The sequence below is a fragment of the Cyrtonyx montezumae genome, unplaced genomic scaffold (assembly GCF_038088225.1).
Source record: "Cyrtonyx montezumae isolate F1298 unplaced genomic scaffold, pur_monq_1.0 scaffold_20, whole genome shotgun sequence".
Taxonomy (NCBI): Eukaryota; Metazoa; Chordata; class Aves; order Galliformes; family Odontophoridae; genus Cyrtonyx; species Cyrtonyx montezumae.
The window spans coordinates 2,750,616-2,776,513 of record NW_027071937.1 but is presented as its reverse complement, the minus strand read 5'-3'; the positions used below and the strand labels follow the sequence as shown (position 1 = coordinate 2,776,513).

The 25,898-nt window shown below is 48.3% G+C and overlaps 1 protein-coding gene across 2 annotated transcripts in view; it reads left to right on the top strand.

Annotated features, from left to right (window-relative positions):
* COL5A1 (collagen type V alpha 1 chain) overlaps positions 1–20,714 on the top strand; it is a 122,990-nt gene extending 102,276 nt beyond the window's left edge. The window contains exons 39-66 of one of the 2 annotated variants that reach the window (XM_065737251.1): positions 725–832; positions 1,011–1,100; positions 1,176–1,229; positions 1,866–1,973; positions 3,235–3,342; positions 3,908–3,961; positions 4,724–4,777; positions 4,978–5,085; positions 5,183–5,236; positions 5,323–5,430; positions 5,754–5,807; positions 6,147–6,254; positions 7,310–7,363; positions 7,651–7,704; positions 8,164–8,217; positions 8,639–8,692; positions 9,434–9,541; positions 9,969–10,022; positions 10,121–10,174; positions 10,502–10,609; positions 11,074–11,127; positions 11,511–11,546; positions 12,346–12,399; positions 12,616–12,874; positions 13,225–13,337; positions 14,657–14,725; positions 18,161–18,394; positions 20,439–20,714. In XM_065737251.1, coding sequence (XP_065593323.1) covers positions 725–832; positions 1,011–1,100; positions 1,176–1,229; positions 1,866–1,973; positions 3,235–3,342; positions 3,908–3,961; positions 4,724–4,777; positions 4,978–5,085; positions 5,183–5,236; positions 5,323–5,430; positions 5,754–5,807; positions 6,147–6,254; positions 7,310–7,363; positions 7,651–7,704; positions 8,164–8,217; positions 8,639–8,692; positions 9,434–9,541; positions 9,969–10,022; positions 10,121–10,174; positions 10,502–10,609; positions 11,074–11,127; positions 11,511–11,546; positions 12,346–12,399; positions 12,616–12,874; positions 13,225–13,337; positions 14,657–14,725; positions 18,161–18,394; positions 20,439–20,585 — 2,514 coding nt within the window. In that variant the 3' untranslated portion in view covers positions 20,586–20,714. Of the gene's footprint in view, positions 1–724; positions 833–1,010; positions 1,101–1,175; positions 1,230–1,865; positions 1,974–3,234; positions 3,343–3,907; positions 3,962–4,723; positions 4,778–4,977; positions 5,086–5,182; positions 5,237–5,322; positions 5,431–5,753; positions 5,808–6,146; positions 6,255–7,309; positions 7,364–7,650; positions 7,705–8,163; positions 8,218–8,638; positions 8,693–9,433; positions 9,542–9,968; positions 10,023–10,120; positions 10,175–10,501; positions 10,610–11,073; positions 11,128–11,510; positions 11,547–12,345; positions 12,400–12,615; positions 12,875–13,224; positions 13,338–14,533; positions 14,603–14,656; positions 14,726–18,160; positions 18,395–20,438 lie in introns of both variants that reach the window. The other variant, XM_065737250.1, reaches the window with a different exon arrangement.
* The last annotated feature ends 5,184 nt before the right edge of the window (positions 20,715–25,898 follow it).

The following is a 25,898-nucleotide window of genomic DNA, read 5'->3' as shown; positions in this document are numbered from 1 at the left end:
TGCACCACCAGAATCTGTACCGTTTAAGTACAGGGCTCGCACATTGGGTTTGTAGTCAGTCCTAGGCTGAGCAGCACTGGGTTTGGGTTGAGTCTTCTTTCCTGAACTGCCAGGGAGGTTCCTCTTTAATTACAAAATAATTAACTTGTCCCCTTTAATGGTAGTGTGAATTCCCTGATTGATGAAATCCATGATTAGGGCCAGCTCCTCGTCTGTGTCTGTCAGCTCGAGTGCAGAATCGGGCTGTGTGACAGTCTCATTCAGCCCAGTGGTGTGCAGCTGGTGTGATGTGTGGCTGCTGAGCAGTGTTATCGTTGTGCTGGTGCTAAGTGGCACCCTGCAGCGTGACATGAACGACAGCCGTGGTTCCAGCAGACACCATTGTGCGGGGATGCTGCAGTCCTGTGCACGTGCCTTTTCTTCTCCTCCAAAATGAACTACTTGAGAACCTTCTGTGCTGGGTATTAGCATACGCTCATCACTATCAGTGCCCACGTACCAGCAATTGCCATGTAGTAGAGGCCTAATCAATTACTTATGCCCCATCTAAGGATGAACCAGCATGATCGTAGAATTACTCAAGAAGTTTTCAATTAAAAGGAAATCCAGAGCACATAGTAATATTAGTAATAGCGTTTCACGTGTGTGAATGCTTTCATTCCAGAAGTTCCCAGTGCCTAATGCCTGTTACCACCCCCTTCTCCCTGATCTTTTGTTTCTTTAGGGCCCAACTGGTGAAACTGGTCCAATGGGTGAGCGAGGTCATCCGGGTCCTCCAGGTCCCCCGGGTGAACAAGGTCTTCCTGGCCTCACTGGGAAGGAAGGGACCAAGGTAGGGATGTGCGCCCTGCTGGATTCCCCCTCCATGCTCAACTGCCCCTCTGCCAAAGGTGAAGAGGGATGATGCAGGAAAGAGGGGATGTTTCACAGTGGCTCATCAAGGCTTGAGTGTGGAGTTGGACCTCCGTGGCATCCACAGATCCTCAGCTGTTTGTCCTTTGTCATTGCAGGGGGACCCCGGTCCTGCCGGCCTCCCGGGGAAGGATGGTCCCCCAGGTTTGCGAGGCTTCCCCGGAGAGAGAGGTCTGCCTGGCCCCATTGTAAGTGTCAGCAACGAGATGCCCAGGCAGTGCAGTGCACAGCTCCCCAGATGACTTTGTTTTCCCATCTTCCAGGGTTCCCCAGGTCTGAAAGGCAACGAAGGTCCCCCAGGCCCCCCCGGTCCTGCAGTGAGTATCCTTGCCCTCCCAGGCACCACCTAACACGTTTACAAGCTTGGCAAGCTAAGACAGTGGGTTAGTCACAGCTCAGAGCTTCATCCATTATTCCCTTTGTGCTAACAAATGGCTTGCTGGATATTGCTTTATTTTACAAGACACATGTAATTGCTCAGTTATTTTATGGTGTTAGCTGTGAATATACGTGACAAGCTAGGGGAACTGGGATGATCTGGGACATCCAGTATTTTGCTTCTAAGGCACCAGCTTTCCCTCTGAAAATTGTTCCCAACTGAGATTCTCGCTCAGTGCAGCCCTCCTGAAAGAAAATACTCACTGTGGAACCCTCCCTGCTGCATTAACCATGAAGTAAATGTGTGCTTGTTCCAAGCTGATAACGTGCCCCCAGGAGCTGAGCTCCCTGCACCAGCCTGGGGAGAACTCAGCCATTCCAGGGATTTTATTTAAAAAAGGATCTGCAGGATCCCTTGGGCTGATGGTACCAAGCCATCACATGGAAGTCCCACTTTCAAACGTGCTCACCTGTGGAGTTGGTGTATTTGAAGCATCCTACTGCTGGATTTCTTTCTTTCTTTCTATGTATAGATAGCAATCAATGTCCCAATAATATTTTCCTTCACCAAACAGGGCTCTCCTGGTGAGCGAGGTCCTGCTGGCTCAGCTGGCCCCATCGGCTTGCCAGGGCGACCTGGTCCACAGGGACCTCCAGGACCTGCAGGTGAAAAGGGAGCCCCAGTAAGTACCAGTCCACAGATCAATGCCTGTGGGTCGTGTAGAAATCGAGCTGAGCACTGAGACAGACTGGGTGAGGTGTAAAAAAAAGGAGAAGAAAAAAAAAAGAAAAGATGCTACTTGCTCCTGCAGCACGAGCGTGCTGGTCGTCTGCTGACACCCATGCTAAGATGCTGTGAGTGGAGCTGTGCCATATGGTCCTGCCCAGCACCCAGCCCACGTGCTGTCACGTCTTCTGCTCCCCCAGCACAAGCGTGAGATGCAGCAGACTGATGGGGCAGTGGGCTGGATGCCTGCTCTTGGCTTGGTGCTGAGCAGCTCAGTGCTGCTGCAGTCCCAGAGGAAAAGGGAGGGGGGCTGTTACTTGCACCCCAGTAGTAGTGCAGGGAGGTGTTGCTGACTTCTGGGTTGCTGAAGTTCACACCCAGGTCCAGCAAAATGAGCAAATGCTGGCATTTCTGCTGGAGGACATTTGCACTGATTGATTGTTGCTATCAGAAGTGCTTATCAGCCAGCATATTCCACATTTGATGGCTTAATAGAAACTCCAGCAGCTAGTCCAGAGGCAAGCTTTTCCCAGTGAATCAGCCTTACGAACATCTGTCCTGCCAACTATCTGTGTGATATGCTCTTGGACAGATGAATAGGCAATTTATGTGGCATCTAATTATTCAGAACAGAACACCAAGACTCAGATGCAATTAAATCATATACGAGGAAACCGAAAAATATCTACTGTTCAATTCGTATAAGCAAACAAATTTGAGCAGAGGCTCTAGGCTTGAGGAATACAAGTAGATGCTTAAGTGGGATGCCAGCAGAGATTGCTTTATTTGCTTCATGTATTTTCTGTTGTCCAGGGGTTCAGGAGGGAGCTCAGGGCCATTATTTAGTGATTAGCCATGGACAGCCAGCCCCAGTGTCAGTAAGCACTGGCTTGTGGGAATAAAAATTAGTAGGAGACTTGTTTGTCATCCAGAGAGAGATGGCAGAGGGTTTGGATTAGATCTGGTTATATTGCTGTGGCAGTGAAATTGCAGCTGTGATCTGGGTATTCACCGTTTAGATTTGTTTGGGTTTTATCTCTGGAGACAGAAGTTTTATCTCGTTTGGAGAGTGAGCACAGGGATGTGTCAGCTGGAGACCAGCCTTGCTACACATGCCCATACAGGCAGGGGCTGAATAAAATGCTAGTGTTCTTTAGTGGGTCAGTTGGAGGGTGGAGGAGTGCTCTGCATGACCTTCCTACTCCTTCTGCTTCCAGGGCGAGAAGGGTCCTCAAGGACCAGCAGGTCGGGACGGCATCCAGGGCCCCGTGGGACTCCCAGGTCCAGCAGGTCCCGTGGGCCCCCCTGGTGAGGATGGAGACAAGGTAGGAGCAGCCTCCCTGCAGTGCATGGTCACTGGGAAGGAGCTGGGCCGCCTATCCCATGGCCACTCTGCTGGCACTGGGGTGGACATGCAGCCTGTTGTGACACAGGGATGTTTTATGGCACTTGCAATCCCATGGGATGAGCGAGGTTGGGTTTGGGAGAGAATCAGGCTGACTGCTTCACAAGCACTTCTCAGTCAAACTGCTAGCTGAAACTGTTAGCCTCCCCTGAGCCTGGAGCAGGTGGCCTGCCCTCAGGTGCTTGGCCTTTCCAAATTACCTTTCCCCATTCTCTCATTAAACCCCTCTGGACTGGAGGGTTCTTAGAAAACTGGGATGTATCACTCATTGCTGCTAACAAGGACACGGCGTGATGCTTCCATCACACAGTGGCTCAGGGAAGCTAAAGGATGCCAAAGGATTTGGTTACACCTGGAGCAGCTGAATCTTTGGACTTGTTGAGTTGGTTCTGTGGGAATTGGCATCGGGGCACAGCACTACTGCTGGGTGGGGAGATGTGGCAGTGGTCCCCGGATGAGCTAACTGTGTTCCTTACACCTGGCAGGGAGAAATTGGGGAGCCTGGCCAGAAGGGCAGCAAGGGCGACAAAGGGGAGCAGGTGAGTGTGGTGGATGTCATCTATGGCTGTTGTTTTTTTTTTTGGATGAACAGGCCAGAGAATGGTATCATTTTAATTTCTTCCTGTCTTTCTTTCGTCTTCTCCTTGTCTTTGTCAAAAACACACACTGTAAAAATGAGAGTGCCCGCTGAAGCGTCTTCCTCCTCCAGCTTCCTGGAGTGCACTTGAGATACTTCCCTGTCACCTGTATGCTATGTAAATATCTCAGACATCAGCCACACTTGCCTTTGCAGTTGGGCTTTTGGCTGCAGTTGCTTTTCTGGATGCATATGGCACATTAAAGCACCCTTTGCGTGCTCAGAGCCTGAGGAATGGAAAATAAATTGCACAAGTTCTCCTGTGAATGCACTGAAGGATGAGGTCAGGTTGCTCTGGTTTTGGCTACTTGGCCCTGCAAGAAGGTAATAGCACCTACATGAAGAAGGTGGTGCTGAGCTAAGGGTGATCTGTCAGACATGTTATGTTACATAGACATGCACAGATGGTTTCCCTCTTCCCAGAAAGACTTCCAGCCTTCACCTCCCTCAGACAGTGTTTTGCAAAACAAGTTTAAGTGCATCCTCTGGGACCAGTCCTGCAGGACCCTGGTGCATCCAGGAGGCTTGACCCTGTCCTCCCCTTGCTCTCATTTGAGAATTTATGCAGATTTAATAGAAGCTGTGCTCAAGGGCCTCTTGTTGTTCAGGTGAGGTTTTTCACTCTCTACTCCTGAACTGACTTTGCTCTTCTGTTTCCTGACAGGGTCCACCAGGTCCTACAGGTCCACAAGGTCCAATCGGTCAGCCAGGCCCGGCTGTGAGTACTGTTAGCAGGAATTCTTCTTACCCAAGAGCAGTGCTGGGATGCACTGGACAGAACTGCAGTTTCTGCCGGGTGCTGCTCATACCCAGTGCGTGTGGATGAGCGTGGCTGCTGGCTGCAGTGGGAAGTGGTGGGGATGGGCTTTTCACCTGCCTTGTGCCTGTGCTAAGCTGAAGCAGGCTGTTTCCTCCTAGGGTGCTGATGGAGAGCCGGGTCCCAGAGGGCAGCAAGGTCTTTTTGGTCAGAAAGGTGACGAAGGACCTCGAGGTTTCCCCGGTCCCCCCGGTCCTGTGGGTTTGCAGGTGAGCTGCAGCATCCAGGGAGTGCTGGGCTGATAAGGGCTGAGGCTCTGTGGGAAGTATTCACAACTAAAATTATCCCCTTTTATCCCCCCCACAGGGCTTGCCTGGACCTCCTGGTGAGAAGGGAGAAACAGGTGATGTTGGGCAAATGGTAAGAAGCTTTTCTCTTCCTGTTTTCATCTCTAACGTATGCATTTTTCCAAGGAACTTGTCTGATATGTCTCCCCTTTCCTTCAGGGCCCCCCAGGTCCACCTGGGCCCAGAGGTCCCTCTGGCCCACCGGGAGCAGATGGACCTCAAGGCCCTGCCGGGGGAATAGGAAATCCTGGTGCAGTAGGAGAGAAGGTAAAGCATCCACCCTAACGCGACTGAGGCCTGCAGGAGGTTTGCTCCAACACTTGCTGTGAGTGGGGTGGTGGTGGGGTAAAAGCGTGGCTGCAGTCAGCACAGTCTATGAATAAAACAGGTGCCATTTGAAAGGAGGCAGCTTCTCCCAGTTTGAAGCACAAGAAGATGGAAATATATCTGAAAAAGGAAACAGTGATGTTCAATGTCTGATGACTTGATGAGGCTTGCAGCTCTCAGAGGCCATAGGGGTTGAGCACGTCAGCAGAAAGCTCTACATCCTATAGAAGTGTAAACTTGGGCATCTTTTTTGCTCCTTGTAGGGTGAACCTGGTGAATCTGGTGAGCCTGGTCTGCCTGGAGAGGTCGGCCTCCCGGTAAGTCTGCTGTGGTGGAGGAGAGCTTTTCTCCACCCAAAAGTTGGATGAAAGGGTTTCAGAGATGCACGGGTGTGTTATGAGGCTATAGGGACTGAACCGTCCATGACCTTGGTGTGGGCATCAGGCAGAGACACTGCCACGTTCTGGGGTGTTTATAGGATAACTTCAGTTGTTGCATGACAACATGAGCACCGCTGCATCTTAGTGGGAAGGGACTGCCAAATCATGTCCTTATGTTTTAAGATACAGAGAGGCTTTTTCAGAATTGATTAAAGGGTAATTAGAGATCAGTACGTTGGTTTTCTGAGTAATAGACACACCTTTTTTCTTTCACAGGGTCCAAAAGGTGAAAGAGGTGAAAAGGGCGAAGCAGGTCCCTCTGGTGCTGCTGGTCCACCTGGCCCTAAAGGTCCACCAGGTGATGATGGTCCCAAAGGCAGCCCTGTAAGTACCCCCTCCTGTCAGAATAGTGCTTCCTTGTCTTGCCCTGTGGAGATTTTCACATGGAAAGACATTTTCCAGATGATTTTGTGCAATCTGAAATAGTTTACCAGCGTGATAATAACCCATCTAATGTTCTGCAATGTTAATCCTTCAGAGTGATAATGAGGAAAGTACCCAGTCGTACCTTGTCTTCCGGCAGCACTTGAATTGTTAGTCTCTCTTTGCAGGCTATCAGGAAACTCATCCCTATGTAGAAGGTGGTACGTTTACTTTACACTTCAGTTTATGCATTGCCAGGGTCCTCTGCACCACAGCAAAGCTTCCAAAATAGCCTAGAGGAGATTTATGTGAATTTGGGAGCAGTATCTCCAGGGTCAGTTCCCTGCTAATGCAAGTTGTTGTAGCTCTATTGAAGCCAGTAGAGCTGTACTGATTTATACCAGATGACAATGGTACGATATTTGTCTTGCCTGGTCCTTTGATGCTTGTTGGTTGAAGAAATTCATCATGCGATAAGCAAAGATGGTACGAAGCAGCAGAGGAGTCAGGGGAGTTAGTCATCTCTCTTAACAGATGGTTTTTGGGATGCTGCATTATTGGTTGAAACCTATTGTCTGAGCGCTGCTCTAAGGATCATTTGAAGTGCATAGTAGGATTGTAGGGAGAACTGTGGTGAAGTTATTTCAGTCATCGAATGATTTGAGAGTATCTTCAGGTGAAAAATGTTATACATTAAATGGAAAGGAAAAGCAAAACCTTCTAATCTTCACATTCCCCAATGCTGAGAGGATTCCGCTGTCACTTATCTAATATATTGATGAAAAGCTTGATGAAATCCCATGTTGATACTAGAGCTTTGTGTAAACTGGCTGCAGAGCTGAACTGGTAACCGTGACGGGTTGAAATTACTGAACATGCAAAGCTGAGCTGTGAACTGGGCTTAGGTTTAAGGGTAGGGAATTGGGATTTTGCTCCCTAGGGTGACAGGTACGAGTTCTCTGCAGGTTAGCAGGTGCAGTCTCTGATGTGGAGGTGTCTGTTTTCTCTCTTTGCAGGGTCCAGTTGGTTTCCCTGGTGACCCTGGTCCCCCTGGAGAGCCTGGCCCAGCTGTAAGTGTTTGTCTCGCAGTAGGGCAGTTGGGTTCCTCCTCTTGATGTTGTGGAATATGACTGTGTGCTGTTCATTCAGCAGAAGCTCCTCTGGCATTTGCTCTTACTTTACTTGGGGAAGGGTGGGAAGTCCCACCATAGGACTGTTCTTAGGACCACACTGCAGCTTTTGAGGCAGCAGCAATGCAAAGCTTACAAGCTGAATGACACCTGCTGCTTCTGATACTTCACTTAGCTCCATTCATACCCTCAATATGCCTTTTGATTTCTTTCTTCTCATATTTTAGGGTCAAGATGGTCCCCCTGGTGACAAAGGTGACGATGGCGAACCTGGTCAGACTGTGAGTAACTGCATGGATGGGATCTGTATTCAGTCCTTGTGGTTACTGTGTGCTGGTGCAAAGAGTTTAATACAGATGTACAGCAGCTAATTTCCCCCAGCTTCCTCTGTGTGAGTCCTCTGCTCCTTTGCAGTCCCATCCTCCCTCCTGTCTGTGCAATCCTGGCTGCTGCCATCCACCCAGGCTGCTCAGCAGTACATCCAGAAAGCAAACCATAGCTTCTAGAGATACAAAATCTAGCCTTTCATTTTAAATTTGCCATGCCTTATGGTATTACATGGTGGGAAGAGATAAAACAAGATACCACCTGCACCCCAGCGAGGTGTCGGGAGTTGTACCGACCACCCACACCCTGGTTTGGAACAAACTCTACATCTCTGCTTGAGTTTTACACACTTGCTCGTTCTTCCCGTGTCTCATGGTGCAGTTATGACTACTTCTCCTTCACTCTCCATCTAGGGGTCCCCAGGTCCCACAGGAGAGCCAGGCCCCTCTGGACCCCCAGGAAAAAGGGTAAGCGGATCGTTTAGGAATAATTTTCCTCATGTATTTGTATCATTTCTTTATTTTTAAGGCTAGTTTTATTACCAGATCTGAAGGAAGTGTAAGGCAGTAGCATGTTGGCCTGCCATCCACAGCCATTGGAAATCAATGGGAAGTTTTGAGCTAAATTCCATGGTTGTTTTGTTGTTTGTTTTCTTTTTAAGATTCTAACACCCACAAGAAAACAAAACTTGCTCCAACATTTCCCCTCTTACTGGTCGAGCCCAGGGGTTTGTGTGGCAAGAGGCTAATTCGTAGGGCTTTTCAGAGAGATTTGTCTCTGTATTTGCCTTCTTTCTTGTGGCTGTGGCATTGTGTTGGTAACTCCACTAGAGCACTGCAAATCAGGGTAATCTAACTGAGTTTTGCATCTACTATGTGCTTTCTCTAGGGCCCTCCTGGTCCAGCTGGTCCTGAGGGAAGGCAAGGAGAGAAAGGAGCCAAGGTGAGAGCTGAATGGGATTCCTTTTTTACCATGTGTTTCATATGCCAAACCACTCACCCTCTGACATTGTTATTTGAAGGACAGTGATTTGATTTTGCTGTGTTACAACAAATTAGCCTGAATTTGGGGCCACTGGCCTCAAATCTAAATGTATGTTTCATTTTTTAACAAACTCTGTGGAGATAATTAGAACTTGGTAAGGTCATGAGAGTGTTTTTCTTGCTTTGAAATGACAGAGTGCTATATTTGGCAATTTAATGTGTTGTAAATAATATGGCATGCAGAGTCCTACATCACATCCCAGAGCTAACCCAGCGTTATTGGACCGTGGTTATTTCAGTAGGGGTAATGGGGGAAATGTAAAATGGGATTGCAAATTACAGATCTGATTGTCATGGCAGCCACAGGAACGCTGATGGTGGAGGACATGCTCTGCTAGCACATCTCCCAGGACATAAGCAAAGCAAGCTTTGTGCTCTGGAGAGCTTGCAGCAAAGGCTGTTCCTGCTGTAAATCAGCAGACACAGACAACCCTGAAAAGTGAAGTTGTTTGGGAGAAAACGCTTTTCCTCAGCACATCAGGGATAAGGAAGCAGTAAGAAAATCAGCAAATGGAAAATGTTATGTGCTGTGCAGGGAGCTGCGTTCACTCAGTGATGGCTTACAAGCAGCTGCTGTGTCTCTGGGAAGATGACTCAATGCCCCCAGTGCATATTAAGGCACACTGTCTCTTGCATCCAGGGTGAAGCTGGTTTGGAAGGGCCTCCTGGGAAAACAGGCCCGATTGGTCCCCAGGGTGCTCCAGGGAAGCCTGGCCCTGATGGCCTTCGAGGAATTCCTGGTCCAGTTGTGAGTATTCCCCAATATTCCTCACACCTGGGAAAGCTTCTGGGCAGGGAGGTTTCTGTAACCCGTCTGCCTTGGAAGATGCTTTGTTCCCAGTGTAAGATCCTGTCTACAAGGGAGCAGACAGTTTCCATGCTTAAGTGCCCGAAAGCAGATGAAACATCCTCAGTGGGAATGACACAGTGATGCATATCGTCACCCAGAATGTTTTATCTGAGTTTTGGGTCTGCTTACCCTCTCTCTGGATCAATGTTTCATGGAGCTCAGAAGCCACTTTTCCAGTAGAGATATGAGCACAAAATGAGTATGAATGTTTTTGCCTTTATCTGTAAGAAAACAGGGTAAATATTCTCTTGCATGGTGGCCAGACAAGCACGGGTTCTTAATCATCTGGAAGCAGTGCTGTTGTGAACTGTGCACTGTTTTACAGGGTGAACAAGGCCTCCCAGGATCCCCTGGCCCAGATGGTCCCCCAGGCCCATTGGTATGTCCAAACCATCAAATCTGATGAGCTTTTGAGGTGGGAGAAGGCTTTTTCCATAAATTCATTCTCCCCTTTGTTTTTCCTCCCGTCTCCCAAAGGGCCCACCTGGTTTGCCTGGCCTCAAAGGAGACTCTGGTCCTAAAGGAGAAAAGGTAAGTGCCATGCATGACCCCATTGCGTGGCCTGGTGTCTGTGTATGGGTGTGGGGCATGGGGAAATGCATGTGATGGATGTTCACATATAAAATGAGCAGGTGCTCCATTGCAGTGGTTCTCTTTCTATATTTGTAGCATTTCCTGTTGCAAAAAGACAGTGCTTTCACCTTACTCTGCTGCTTCCACGTGTCAGGGATAGCTACGCACTCCTATCACCTTTCTTAGATGTTCGGGTTTGTCCCTATAAATGTCTTTCACAGGTAGCTTTGGCATTCTGTTAACTCCAGAGAGAGATCATAATTAACATCTGCTATCTTCCCCTAGGGTCATCCAGGTTTAATTGGTCTTATTGGACCACCGGGTGAGCAGGGAGAAAAGGGTGACCGAGGTCTCCCAGGCCCCCAGGGCTCTGCAGGACCCAAAGGAGAGCAGGTAAATGTCCCATAAGACCTGTGTTAAATAAGCTTTTCAAGCATGGGGCTTGCTGCCTTAGAACAGGTGCAGTATAGCAGAGATGGTCAATCTCATCATGAGAACGTTGCTAGTTTTTGAGTCGTATTTTCTATCTTAACGTGGTTTATTCTATGTGTGAAATACAGCCATGCTCCAAAATGATCCATTTTAGCAGCAAGTGGATTCTCGAGAGTCACATGAAATGAGCTGAGTAGGCTTGGGGAGATGGTGACACAAGTATGTGTCAGGAAGACTGACTTACACAACTGTGCCTGAACGAGATTCCCCACTCAAACTCCTATCTGGATCGTGCACGCATTTAGAAACCAGATTAAGCTTCAGATTTGTATGTTCTCCAAATCCAGGTGTTCAGTGGTTGATTCCGTAGTTGTGGGCCAGCATCACTGCCTGCAAATCAGTACTGTTTTGTTCTTGTTTTCCAGGGTATCACCGGTCCCTCTGGACCAATTGGACCCCCAGGGCCGCCAGGACTACCGGTATGTGACCAGTGATTCTCTTTGAACTCCTGGGGAACTGTACAGCCCTTCTGGGGTCACCTCAGGGCTCCCGTATACCCAGCATGGCCTTTCTGGGGTGACCTCGTGTGATGATGCTAATGGCAATGGGGATTGCCCAGCTGGGTGTAGTAAGAGCACTTGGATGTGTTTCAAGAGTGCTTTTTGTGTGTTTGGAAAAAAGAGCAGTGTTCATCTGAAAGGGATGTGAAAAATGGGCACATAAAGGAATTGAATGTGAAGAAAAAGAAGAGAAGAAAAGAAATGCAGAAACTAGTACAGCAGTATTCTGTCTCTATCTAGGGAGATGCTGACTTTTCTGCTAACAAAGATACTAACTTCCTTCTGTATTTTTCTCTATGCAGGGTCCACCTGGTCCCAAAGGTGCTAAAGGATCATCAGTGAGTATAGACATTGTTAAGTGAAGAGGCTGAGGATCTCTTATTAAGTGCACAGCCTGCTGTGACTCCTCCACATCAGTAGTGTTAAGGCAATTAGCCAAAGATGGCTGTAGCAAATGCAGCCTTTTCAGACTGTCTAAGCTCAGAAATTATAATTGGGGAAGGTTTCTGTTACATGCATTGTACTTCATTGAACATCAGTGTAGCAAAGATCATAAGGAAGAATGCAGGGAGTAGTCCTTATGAGAAAAACTACTGCTGTAATGCAGAGGGTATTAAAAATAGACTGAAGCAGGAGGTGGCAAGCTGAAGAACGAGGAACTCAGTGAGAAATGCAACACTAAAGTGAGCTTCATGTTACAGATCTCCTATTCAGGCAGTTAAAAATTCCTCTTGGGCAACTTCCTGAAGTTGTTTTTTTTTTTCCCACCATGTAGAATTCAATGTTTTATTAATTTCGAGGTGGGATTTGATTTTTAAATCCGCTGAATTGATTTGGAAAGTTTGGATTTTCATACATTGAGAGATCCTTCCATTTCTGCAGGAAGCCTGAGGACAGTTTGACTGCTTAATCCCAAGTGCTTGGCATTGTTTCTCACTGAGCACCAGCAAATAAAATGTCTATAAAATAGACATTTTACTGGGGGCATGGGAATGGGAGACCCCTTTTGTTTGCCTGAAAGGACAGGAATGAAGCTTTTGCTGATAGAGACTATGGAAAGAAATTAAGTTTGGGGTGTGGTATCAGTTACAAATGCTTTTTACAAGTGACTAGTGTTTTTCCTCTCGTTCCACCTAGGGTCCAACAGGTCCGAAGGGTGAATCAGGTCTTCCTGGGCCCCCAGGGCCTCCTGTAAGTACAAGCCATTACACAAACTTGATGGGTGTTGTCACGTAGATTTCCAGATAAAGATTCAACATATCAGGAGTCCTTTCAATGGAGTGACCCCGTGATGTCTAGTGTGTATCTTGTGATGCTGTTCATCAGCACTGCTGGCTGCTTTGGCCGTTCACCCTATCTCATCCTCATTTCCACTGAGAAGTTGTATCTTCCTCCCCCATCCATCAGGGTCCTCCTGGAGAAGTCATCCAGCCTCTGCCCATCCAATCTTCCAAGAGGACCAGGAGAAACATCGATGCCAGCCAGCTGGTGGACGATGGAAATGCTGACAACTACATGGACTATGCAGATGGCATGGAGGAAATTTTCGGCTCGCTGAATTCCTTGAAACTGGAAATTGAGCAAATGAAGCATCCGTTGGGCACTCAACATAACCCAGCTCGTACCTGCAAGGATCTCCAGCTCTGTCACCCTGATTTCCCAGATGGTGTGTCCTGGGACAGGGGGGAAACAGGGAAAACACAGTGGGTTCCTGGCTTCAGACAGTGCATATCACTGAGTGCAGGAAGAGAAAGATTTTGGGGACTCCTTGGCCCTTGTTGCCCCCTGAGGAGTGTGGCTGACACAGAGAAGAATGGGGATATGTGATGCAAAAAAGCTGTTCCTGAAAGATGCCACAGTATTATATGGAATTGACCACCATTTTTCTTAAAATTACATATAATATTAGCCTTGATGGGGATGAACAGCCCTGGTAAGGTGGTTGTTGACGTGCACTTGGATATCCCTTCACAGTGCTGATTCTTTCTTCCCTTCTCTTCCCTGTCGTTCATCCAGGTGAATACTGGGTGGATCCTAACCAAGGATGTTCCAGGGACTCTTTCAAAGTGTACTGTAATTTCACAGCTGGTGGAGAGACTTGCATCTTCCCTGATAAGAAGTCTGAAGGAGTAAGTCCACACGACTTTCTTTTTCTTCCACGTCAGGACAATATAAGATTGTTTCCTAAAACGAATATTCATATGCACACTGTTGATTATGTTAATGTGCACTGATATGCTTAGCTGACCCGTACTCTTAATTTAATATCCGTGCACTGTTTCATGGAGCTGCTGACCCTGCTGCAGAGCTGCTCTGCTGGACACAGACTGGGATGATCCTCACATGCAAATTGTGCTACACTTATGCAACGCCAGCATAAGCACGAGAAAGGCTCAGCCTGCTGCTTTTCCACAGAGAGGACTTAGAACAGTGATCACAGCAGCATTACGTGTTGGATGAATGGTTTTATTATAAGCCATAGCAGAGTTTAAGACATATCCCCTTTCAGTCCGTCCTTAACGCAGTAGAAGCACGTTAATTTGCTTTATGGTTTGCAGTCTGTAAGGAAAGAACAGTCTCAGGACACCTGTGGTAAAGTTTGGCCATTGCTTTTGATGAGATTTACAGCAGAAGTGAGGGAACGTGTGGAAGAGGAGGGGGAGCACACAGCAGCCATGCTCCTTCCTTGTGCTCTGCCTGGAAAAAAAAATGGTTCAGCTGCTTGAGTGGGACTGCCATAAGGGATGCTGTGACAATACCCTTCTTATCAAGGTCACTCCCTGTCCTGCTCCAGGTGGCTGCAGCTCCGCCGTGCTCAGTGGTCCAACACTGACAGAGGGTGCTGCACGTGCTGCCCCGTGTGCTGCACAACCTTAGAGGCTTTTCCATAATGCTTCTCGTTGCCTTTCCTAGCCCCACAGCACCTGGATTTGATGTTTGAGTGACAGCAGCCTCCTCCATTACCAGCCCTTTTGCCATTCATGCCTCTTTATTTTTTCCTGTATCTTTCCTTTTAGCTCTCCTGCCAATAGACTGCACTGATGGTTTTGCATCCAAAGTATCTAGAATTAGCAATCATTAGCCCTTAGCAAAGGAGGCTGGTGCAGGCAGCAACATCTCCTTCTGCTTGATAGGCTGCTGGCACTGTAGGGCTCTGCTGGCTTGTCTTGTTACTGGTGTATAAAGATTAAATAAACATGCTTTTAAAACAAGTCGGCCGTTTTCAGTAAGACATGCAGACACTGCTCGTGGAACTGAATGTAACTTTCTTTCTTTCTTTCTTTTTTCTCTTTTCTTTCCTTCCTCACTGCCGTCCACAAACTAGACTAGAATTACTTCCTGGCCAAAGGAAAACCCAGGCTCCTGGTTCAGTGAATTCAAGCGCGGTAAACTGGTAAGATGCATCTCAGTGCTTTCAGTTTTCTTTAACCCGTGTCATATTTTACAGAGTAAAATGGCTCGTTGGCCCAAAGAGCAGCCTTCCACATGGTATAGTCAATACAAGCGGGGGTCTTTGGTAAGTGGCTAACCTTGGCCCTGTAGTCTGAATCAGAGCACGTCATCTGCTTTGGTATGGCCAGACCTGTTGCACTCTGCATGCTCGACTAATCACCATCACAAGCTGTGGTTAAAACATTTAAGGTGGAATATGTAAGGTGAAGAAGCAGCAGAACCCCACGGGGATACTTTTGGTGACCAGCTCTGTGCCCTGCAGGAGGGTGCTGCTGCCCCCTGAGCTGCTCCCATCATGGCGAGGGCAAACTGGATGTCCCCATGCTGCTGTCCCTAGGGAGAACGGCCTCATCCTGCAGCCTTCTGTATGATGCTTCAGCCTGGAGCTGGGCACCGTGCTGCTGCACCACTTACTTGTGGGTAGCCCAGGCTGGGTTGGTGAGTCTGCACATAACCAGGTCAGGTTGTCCCCAAAGGAAGAATCTTAACTCCTTGCTGGAGGTGAGCCACGCTGGGGGCTCCCACACCGTCCCCAGAGCCTGGGAGAAGTGATGTCATTGATTCAAAGCAAGATTTCAAGCCATATGTGTGCCAAGCCTGATGGCCTGGGGTTTGATGTAGTCACAATTGAGGTTTATTAAAGAGAGGAAAAACTGCTGTGAGGTCAAACAGTGTTTGATGTCAGCAAGCAAACAAGACAGAAACATGTAAGAAAAAAAAAGAGAGAGAGAGAAGCACGAAGCAGCTCCAGTGTTTTGTCCTGTAGGGGAACATTCATGTTGAGCATAGATCGCTCTCCCACTGAGCCCTTCATCAAATGATTAGCATGAGCCAGCTCTCCTCCTGCAATAGAAATCTCCCACTTGTGTATCAGTTCCTACAGGATTAGTGGGATGCACATCGTGAGCTCAGTCAGATCGGGAGGATGAGGGAAGGAGGAAATGTTCAGCAGATATGAGCAGGTGGAGGTGCTGACATCACTGCTGCCCAGGGCAGAGGTTTCCTGCAGAACATGCAAACTTCCACCTTAAAGGGCAAACAAAGGAGGATGCTGACTTGTTTCCCTAAGCCACATTTCATTGCCACTAAACACATGCTCTGATTCTGCCCACAAGAAGGATATGGCTTCTGCAGCTTTTCTGTACCATCCAACAAGGCTGCAAAGCCAGGGCTTCAGCCTCATAGCTCCTTGGAGGGCAACTACTCATAGCTTAATTACAGAGCACTTCAGCAATTAATATTACGAGTACATCCATCTCTGCATCTTCTGTGCCCCTTTTTTTCCCTTTTTTTTTTTCCAGCCTGTTTGTTGGCTACTGTAGAAGCTGAATGGGCACCCTAGAGTTTGGGGCCTGTTTTTTAAAATAGGAATTTCAGTGCCACTTGGTGCCCTTTGTTTCTTGCTTCTGTGTTGCTGTTTCCTTGCTTTTTACCTGTCCTACATTTTCCATTTGCAAACAAAAAAAAAAGCCACCAGCACGTAGAAGACCTGCCACAGCAACCCCCAAAACTGTAGAATTCGATTTAGAAAAGAAAAAAAGAAAAAAGCAGCATTTCATAGCAGTCAGTGTTTGGAAGTGTGAAACTTCCAGACTGGGGAGGTGTTTGCCTGGATGTGAGTTGGCTGAATTCTGTTTGTAGGTTGGCAGGGCTGCTCTGCTTACCCCAGAGCCTTCGTGCCCTGCCTGGAGACATGGGGCTGCCTACAAGGCACCCCATAATAATCTCTGCTTACAGCGGGTGTGCCAACGCTTGCCTTTCTTCTGGGGACACCCAAAGATGGGCGGAGTAAGTGGGGAATACGAAGAAAGTTTCGTTTTGATTCTTCCCCACTGTCATTAATCAATGACACGGAGTACGTGGAGTTAATTTCCCAGCGTTCCTCATGATGCATTCAGAGGGATAAGAGGGTTGCAGATGTTTTCTTTTGGCCTCCACTTTCCTCCTGTGTGCATGATGCACGCATGTAATTCCCAGTAGCTCTAACAAGACCTGCCACCCATCCATCCTGTTCTCCTTCGCTGCCATATGGCATCTGCCACAGGCAAATGCTACAACACAGAAAAAGGGAAAAGATTGATTTCTATTTATTTATTTATTTATTTTGCAAAACCAACAAGCTTTGTGCTCACAGCCAGTTCGCAGTGGGTCCTGTTGTAAACCTCGTGCAGAGGCAGAACAACTGATCCCCCTTAGCAAGCAGTCAGGCTCCCAAAACAAGCATCGATTTGAAGTAGGAATACACAGAGAAGTAACTCTTGCAGATCGATGGGCAGTGCCATGTGTCACTGAGTGTGCACTGAGTACTCAGCATTTTGGGTCCCCGTCCTTCTACGTCCTGGTGGCTTCCAGCTCTCTCTCCACCTGGCATGCGTGGCTCTCTCATGGTCAGTCATATTTAACTCTCAGGAGGACAGTGCAACAGCATCCTGACAACCGGTTGGTATATTTTATTTCTTTTTATTATCCATTTACTCATAACTCTCTTGTCTGGTTGTGAATCTCTTCTACTGTTTGCAGCCTGCACCGTGATCTGATGCTTCGCCGTACCTTGAAGAACGTTGTGCTGTTTGTGTGCCTCTATTTCTCTCCCAGTCATTTCTCAAAGAAGTCAGCTGTCTGTAGAGGGCAGTTTGAAGAGCTGCTCCGGTGGCTTCGTCGTGGCTGGAGGTGCCACCTCAAGTGCAGTCAGTCCATAACGTGATCTGACTGTTCCCATGGGTGCTTCCTTGTTGGGGGCCACGGGGAAAGTCGCAGAAAAGCCTGAATCCTGAGGATTGGAGGGGCATTCAATAACTTGTGTTTTGCAGAAGCAGATTTCCAGACACCATTCTCCCTTGAGGGAGAAAAGAAACATGGTGTGCAGAGCAAATCCCCACGCAGGTGCAGCTGTGCATCTGTCAGTAGGAGCAGGATTTCTGCGGAAGAAGTTGCAAGGATTGCTTAAAATCCCAGTGTGGTGGTATCCAGGAAAGATGAATGGGAAACACTCCTGTGTGTGCAGAACAAAATGCCTACGGAGGTCAGATAACTGTGTCAAATGGGGCAGAAAAATAAAGCCCCAGTCCCTTCCATTAAATCTTCATTCTCCTCCAAAGCTGGAGAAACATGCTCAGTACTGGCTTTAATGGCCTGGAGACATACATCCTGGGATTTGTTCAGTGTTGTGCCACTTTGCGGCCAGGGCTGAAATCCCCATTCCTTTCTCCTCCTGCCCTTGGTTAGCCTTAGTTTTTTTTTCTTAGCTCATCACAGCCAGCAACACAAATAATCTGCCCCTGGCAGCAGGAGGACCAGAGCATCCCTGTGCCATGCAGCATGGCAGGAGCAGGACCTGTGCCCTGCTGGGATGGGGAGACCCAGCCCTGGAGTGGAGGGCAGGGTGCCCCCCTGCACATGGAGATAAGGATGGATGGGAGAGCTGGTGGTCCTTGGCGTTCCCTAAATGCATTCCTTTGTCCCTCACCGCCCAGTGTTTCCCTGTCTCCACTTCCCATAGCTCTCCTACGTGGATTCGGACGGGAACCCCATTGGAGTGGTACAGATGACGTTCCTCCGGCTGCTGAGCGCCTCGGCCCACCAGAACATCACTTACAACTGCTACCAGTCCGTAGCCTGGCACGATGCCACCACCAACAGCTACGACAAGGCCATCCGCTTCCTGGGCTCCAACGACGAGGAGATGTCCTACGACAACAACCCGTACATCCGAGCCGCCTTCGACGGCTGCGCGGTACGTGGGGAAGGTTCCAGAAGGGGTTCTCTGAGCAAGTCACTTCTCCACTGCCTTTGATTTAGTTGCTTCGAGGGTTGAGTTTTTGCGAGCTCAGAAGCAGATGTTGAGCTGCAGCCCTGCCCTCCCCGTGCACGCACAGCCCCGTGGTGCTCCTTTCCTTCTCTTCGGCCATGAGCGATGTCCAGTGTTGCCAGAGGTGGCCCAGCACTCAGCCTTTACATCTGCCTTCTGCAGGGCATCTGATTTAGGACTGAGCTCTGAGCAATCTGCCCTCGGGAGCTGAAAATCTGGCAAAGTAGGTGCTGCTTGCATTTAGTTCCAAATCCAGTTTGCCAGCGCAAAGGCGTGCAAAATTCTCACCTTCTGCAACTGCAGTGCTTGAAGCCCACAGGGCTGAATGATAGAGATGTTTGACAGCAAAAGCCCTCCACGTAATTTGAGATTAAAGTGATTCTGTTCTGGCAGACACACTTTTACTGCAGGAGCGATGGGAAAAAATCAAATTAGAATCACTTCTTTTAACACTCTTGCAAGAGAGGTAAAGGGCATTCATCCCTCTACTGAAAATGCTCAGAAGTTGCATGGGGAGTTTTTTCCTCAAGTACCTCATGTCTCCTGATAACACAACTTGTCCTCAGCAAAAAGAGCCCTCCCTTCTCCTTCATAAGTCTCAGGGAAGCTGCAAGATCACACGCTGCACATTTTAAGGCAGATGAAAACCCTGTTAGGTTAAGTGGTGCTGCTCAGGTGCCCTGCATTCCTCTTCCTTCTCCCTAATGAGGGATATTTGCCTGGGAACAGGACTGGAGCTCCTTTGAGTTTGTTTGCTTGCTTGCTTCTCATTGGAGGCTCTAGCACTTGCTGCTGTCAGTGCAACCAGCCTCGGTGCTGCAAAGACTGGCTGGAACAAAGCAGGGAGCAGCAGGGTCTGGGTGAGCTCTGGTGCTGTGGAGGGGCACAGGGCTTTGGGCATCACTTCCAAACTTCTGCCCTCTTCCTGCCCCTCTCTACAAGGCAGGCTCCTGCGAGCTGTGGAGAGGAGGTAAAGACACCAAGGGAACTCATTGCATCCTGCAGGGATGGATTTGGTGTGGAGCCATATCCCAGTGAGATGCTGCAGGAGCCTTGCAGAGCGATGCTCTGCCTCTCCTGCATTCCTGTACTGTCTCCAGGACCTCAGCAGGTCATTCTTGCTGAAACGCTGGCAACATCTATAAGATTAAGCCTTAATGTGGAAAATGAGGCCTGGTTACCCAGCCCAGCATTGCCACAGAGGCCCCGAGAGGCCCTGAACCCTGACTGTGATTGAGGCTGCTGCAGCCAGCACCACAGTAGCTCCAGGGCTAATGTTTGGGCCGTTATTTGAATATGTTTGTCCTGATCTTACAGCCCTTTCTCAGTAACTATGATACAGCCAATTCTTCTGAGACACACAAATCAGAGGGTAAGGTAGAGCCAAAAGCTGCTCCATAAATTCACTTGTTTGTGCAGCTTTGTATGCTCCCGGGTGCACTTCTGCTCCTCCAATAATTATTTATATTTCAGAAATAACTGTATGGCTAGCAGGCACGATAAAAAGACAACATCACCTTGTGAATTCCATCAAACTTTAAATGTGGTCTTTTCAGTAGTGCTCAGATAATAGTCAAACAAATATATTCAAATTAAATTGCTTGTATTTGCTCAACAACCCGTGCGTGTCCTTGGGGAGGCAAAACAACTATACCACAGCCACAGCAGTTCTGCCATGCTCCTCTTCCAGCTCTGAGCTGTGCTGAAAGCAGCCTTCGTGCCACTCCATCCTCGTGGCAACAGCTTCAAAGTGAGTGCTCAGGGCAGCTATCTCCCCAGCGTCCTCAGTGGTGCCTACTGCATCTGCTGGGGGGTTGGGTGTTGAGTGGCTCCGAATTAGCTTGGGAAATGCCTGGGTGACACCATCTGTGTGTTCCCAGTTGACCAGTGAAGGTTTGCACATCATAACCCACTGGCATTGGGTTGGAGGCACCATCAGAGCTCCTCTTTTTCCTTCTTCTCCGCCCAGGCAAGGAAGGGCTATCAGAAGACTGTTCTGGAAATCAACACGCCCAAGGTCGAGCAAGTGCCTATCGTCGACATCATGTTCAATGACTTTGGAGAAGCGTCACAGAAATTTGGATTCGAGGTGGGACCAGCTTGCTTCATGGGCTAAGAGCCACCTGAAAACTAGTCTCCAAATGAGCAACCTCGTAACCTCATTGCGCCATTTAATTAATTAAAAAGAAAAAAAAAGAAAAGAAAAAAAAAAAAAAGAGTTCCTCGTCACATGCACGTTCTGAAACTGGACAGCGATGGGTTATTTCCTTTTCGTTTTGTTTTGTCCTTCGTTTTGCCCGAGTCCCACACGAACCCACGCAGAATCGCATGACCTGACGTTGCCCACGTGGCCCAAAGACCTGTCCCCGTGCCACCGGGGCGGCCACCACGCCTTCTCCACTGCTGCTCCTGCACGGCCACCTCTTCCGCCCGCGTATCCAAAGGTGGAAACGCATCCAAGACTTCTTCTCTCCACGAGATGATGCCGAGTGCTTTCTCTGTAGATTTTCGTTTGCTCGTTTCTAAGGAAAATGGATGGAAACTTGAAACCCCTGCGCTCAGCTTGACGTTGACTCCTGGCTCTACTGAAGTTCTTCGTGGTCATCTCGTTGACTTCTGTGAGATGTGCATTGGGTCTAGCAAGCAGATGTCATGGCCGTGTCCAGAATTTGTAGTATCCCCATTCAATCACCTAATTCCGCTTCTTACAAAATTTAACCTGACGAATTCGATTGCTAAAAGCCACCCTGGGCATCTCTTTCCCATGTCTGAAAGGTGCTTATGTATTTTTTTTTTGTATGTTTGTAAGTAAATATTTGTATTGTATATTATTTTAAATGTTTCCACGTTCCTGGCTTCAAAACATGCATGTGACCCCTGCTGCCATCCCAACACGGCCGTACCCCCGCAGCCGCTGATGCCTTTGCAATGATTTGCTCCAAAATAAGGAAAGCAACGCCTCTTGTTTTTGCTACAGAGCCCTAAAAGCAGGATCTGATTTGCATCTCTGCTTTTTTGTGCCCCTGCTTAACCTTCCCCTGGGTGTTTTAAGTTAATTCTTCTTGCCTCCTTGTTTCCCTCAGCGTTCTTTTAAAATAATTAAAAAAACATTGATAATGATCTATTCCCAGTGGCAGATGGCACTGGCAGGGGAGATCCATTTGCCCACTCGGAATATCGAGCGTTAAAAGGAGAAGAAAAAAAAAAGGTGCTGTTTGTTTTTACACGTCTCTCTGTGGTGCTATCTATTCGAGTAACGTTCATACAACACTGGTTGGACCCTGCCATCGGCCAAGCTCCCACTGGCCGCTGCTTCAGCTGCTTCCAGCACAGACTGCACACTCCTGCTCCAGTCTCTGATTATAGATGCATGGCAGCTTCATATTCGCTGCGTAGAAGACCTCTCCTTTCCTTCACTGCATTACGGGAGCTTCTAGGGCCCGTGTAGGAAGTATTAAAAGTGCTTACACCTTTGCAAAGAATATTCATGCATTTACACGGTGGTGATCAAACCAGGTTGTGCTCGGTCGCTGAATGTTTGTGGTGCTAATTGATGTACTTGTCGCTGCCCGGACGCGAGGACGGAGCTGCATTGTGCCATTCTCTCCCCCTTCCCGTGGTGGCTGCCAGATTGGCTTTCTTCCCCACGCAGCCCGCTGCCACCACCTTCCTTCTCCACGTGTTGCTTTGTTTCCTCCCCGGCCGTTTCCTTGTTTAGATCTCTTGGCTGGAAAATCAATGTTGCAGGGGATTATTTTTTTTTTAATCATTATTACTTGGCCTGGAGTATTACAACAACAGTGGAGCTGGGGGGGGGGGGGGAAATCTGTCACCGTCAAGGAAAGGACATCACATTCACTGTGAAAAAAGGCAATATATGATGTCTTTCCCCCCCTTCCTTCCCTAGCAGAGAGCAGCAGAGCCCTCGGGAGGGAGCGAGGCGGGAGCTGCGATGCTGCTCGGTGCTTTCGGGTCTGCAAGAGCCGTGTCCATCCATCTCCCTTCTTGTGTTGTGTTCTGTCTGATTACTATTTTATTTTCCTTTTTCCACTTGTGGGAGGGGGGTGAAAAAATGAAAAGGTGCTACCCTAAAACTGCAGACTCCAGCAGCAAAGCAGCAAAAGCGAGAATACAGTGATGTAGTGCCTAGCTCAGCTCCTGCTCACCTTGGCTCAGCCTTGGCTGGGAGCAGTGGGAAGGTCGAGGAGGTTGCACGTTCCTGTCTGCAACAGATAAGCCATATATATTCATGCATGTTCACACGTGTGCGCCTGTCTAGGTCATGTGATTCTGTTCTGATGAATCCTCATCAAGGGAGCTTTTTTCTTTTTTCTTTTTTTTTTCTTTTTTTTTTTTTCCTTTTATTTCCTCGCTTTAAGAAGAAGAAGAAAGAAAAAAAAAATCATCCTCTGTTGAATTCCACAGTGTTGTAATTGTACTGAAGCTCCAAACTGTTCCAATTCCCCCAGACCACTTAGCTACGGTATTATTGCAATAAAATTACTACTTGTATTTGCAGACGTTCTTTTTGTGTAATTTTATTTCCCTCTTCCCTTAATATATATGACTTGAACAAATGTTGATAAGAAAAATAAAACCTATGGAGAGAGAAAAAACAAACAAACAATCAAACAAAAAAAACCCAAAAAACCAAAAGTTTTAATACATAAGGCCCTTTTGGAAATATACTGTCAAATGACACATTGTACATTTCTTCAAAGTCCAATAAACATGTCATAAAATTTAAGTGTAATGCCCGTAAGAGCTATTTTTAAATATTTTAAACCTGTGTAATAAAGGAATAAATGTAATAGATTTTTTTTTTTTCAATAAACCAAGTTTACTGTTTCCACCTAACCCGACATGATGTGAATGTCTTCTTGGAGTCGGTCGCAGCGGGGTTTCCCCGTGACCCCTCTGCTCGGGGATGCAGAAGAGTTCATCGGAGCGGTGAAAGGGGAACGTGTGCTGTAAAATAAGGACACCGCGACTTCAGAGGGAGAGCCCCCCAGGCCTGGAGTGTTATTTCTCACTGAGGAACTTGGATGGACCCAGCGAGGTGAAGGACTTCAGCTGTGGGCTGTGAGCATTGGCCGCCAGTTCTCTGTAGCAATGGACCCGAGGAGGCGTTGCTTGGCATCGCAGCCTGTCCTCAGCTCGTTGCACCCTGAGGTGAATCCAGGAAACAAAATGCTTCTGCAGCTGCTGGATAAGCTCCTCAGCCCCAAAGTCCTGCTTCTAGGTGCTGCTGGCATGCAAGGGGAAGCAGCATGGGTTGCAGTCTGTGCTCCTGGGGTGTGCAAGAAGACGATGTCTCGCTGGGAAACTGCTGTAGGAGATTGCCTGTCTGTGCACCAGCACCAGCCACTGCTGCTGGATGTGCACTGCTCCGGTTCTCAAGTGCTTCGTGCAAAGACCATTGGGTTGGTGCTGCTGGCTTGCAGCAAGATGTCTGCACCTTGAAGGCACGTTGCAATGCAGCAGGTATGTACGGGAGAAACGCGTGCGTAAGCACGCACCCAGCTCTGTGCACAAAGCTTTGCAGTGACCGTGGCAAGCTGTGTCCCATCAGCACCTCCCCTTCGTACTTTGGCTGCAATTAGTAGAAAATCACAGATTAAGAGAGCTGTGCAGATAAGGATTGGTTCAGATAAGGGTTGGTCAGGGAAATCTTGAGGTATTATAGCCGAATCCTCATCCAAACAGACCCCAAAAATGCAGTGGTACCACAGCTGGGGGAAGAAACCTGGGGAAAACCAGCATGAATTACACAGCCCTGGCTGGAAAGATTCATATGAATGCTGAGAAGTTTCAAGGTGATGTTCACCTCGCCCAGGCTGCTCTGCCAGTTAGGTCTGCAATAGATCATTGCACTGCAGCAAATACTTCTCGTGAGCGCCTCGGGGTCTCGCTGCTGAGAGCAGCTTTGATCTGCCATTAGGAAAAAGCAGAGATCTGAGTGAGGATCGACTGGTTGTGGAGCTGCCAGATGTGAAAGCATGGCATATTTTCCACTTCTTTTCATATAAGAAAGAATCTGTGCTTTGGTGTGAGAGCTACAGGGCAGTCATTCTGCCGCATGCAACTGGAGGTTAATTCTTGGAGGATCCACAGCAGAAAGCAGCAGGTTACTGAAGCACAAAGATAATTCAGTTTTGTTCCCTGCTCTGAGGTTTCCCTGTGCCCCAGCTGACCTCATCAGTGCAAAAGAAACCAGGACTGAGGAAGGCAGCAGGCTCCCACATGTGCTGCAAGCAATGCTCTGCATCCACCCAAGCACAGGTGCAGCAGTTAACCCAGAGCAGCTGAGCCCACGGCATTCCCAGCTGCCATTACAAGAGCTGAGCCTGAGCAGGGTGTACCCTGAAGAGCATGTTCCTTTCAGCTACCCAGGCATGAGGATATAGACATTTGCTACTGGGTTGTTTCCTAAGGTAAAGCATTGGTCTTCTATGTATTTTTTTTTAGCCCTATTCCTGAAGGAAGGGGTCCAGGTCCTCGTGTTGGCCGTGTGTTTCTCAGCTCCCTGGTGCTCAGCAGGGACAGACACGAGGACGGATGTAGGGACAGGCAGAGTGCTGTAGTGTGCCAGGAGTGGGCACGGTGCTGGCACACAGTGCTTGGTTCCATCTGCATGGCTGCGATCTCACCCTGTTTGCTCACTGCAAGACATGCCAGCATCAGTTGCAACGTGCCCTGCTCTATTATTATCTCTGGAAGCGATGCTGCTCCCAGCTCCTTAAATACCACGTTTGCATGAGATGGGTAAAAATACAACGGGCTAAAAATGAAGTGTTGGTTATGGTTATATTTAGAGACCAGATCCTGGGGGTTTGTTCCCTACGATCTCGTGAGTTTGGGCAGAATATAAATAGGAGAAAACCTGTGAATGGGTGCTTTATACAAAAGGTCGGGCTTCCTGAGTGCAACCAAAGCCCTCCTGGAATGAGGGAAACAGCAAAGAGAGGTGGGAGGCAGTCACTGGGAGGGAGAGGAATGAGCTCCAGCGTGGAGAGAATGTGAAGTGTTGGGTGTTAGGCTTTCGTGGTATAGAAGGAAAACTGGAATTACTCTCAGTGCTCAGCTGCTTTCTATCCAGCGTCTTCTCATCAGCTTTGACCTGGTTTCTTTTTATTAACTTCTCAATCAAATGATGCGAACTGATCTGACTTGCAGCTCCAGGGGGATAAAGAAGCTGACCCTCTGTGCATCCGTGAGGACGCACAGAGGAGCTGCAGGCTCCTGGCAGCTCGCTGCCACCTGTGAGCTGAGCTGTCAAGGCCCCTGCAGGACTCACCCACTGCATGCAAATTCTCTCCTCTGTTTTCCTACCACCGACTGCTCCACCAGATGCACAGTTCCCAAGTTACTGTGATTTTTCACACGGGTGCCCTGAGCAGGACAGACCACGGAGGTTTTGGGTGCCTGT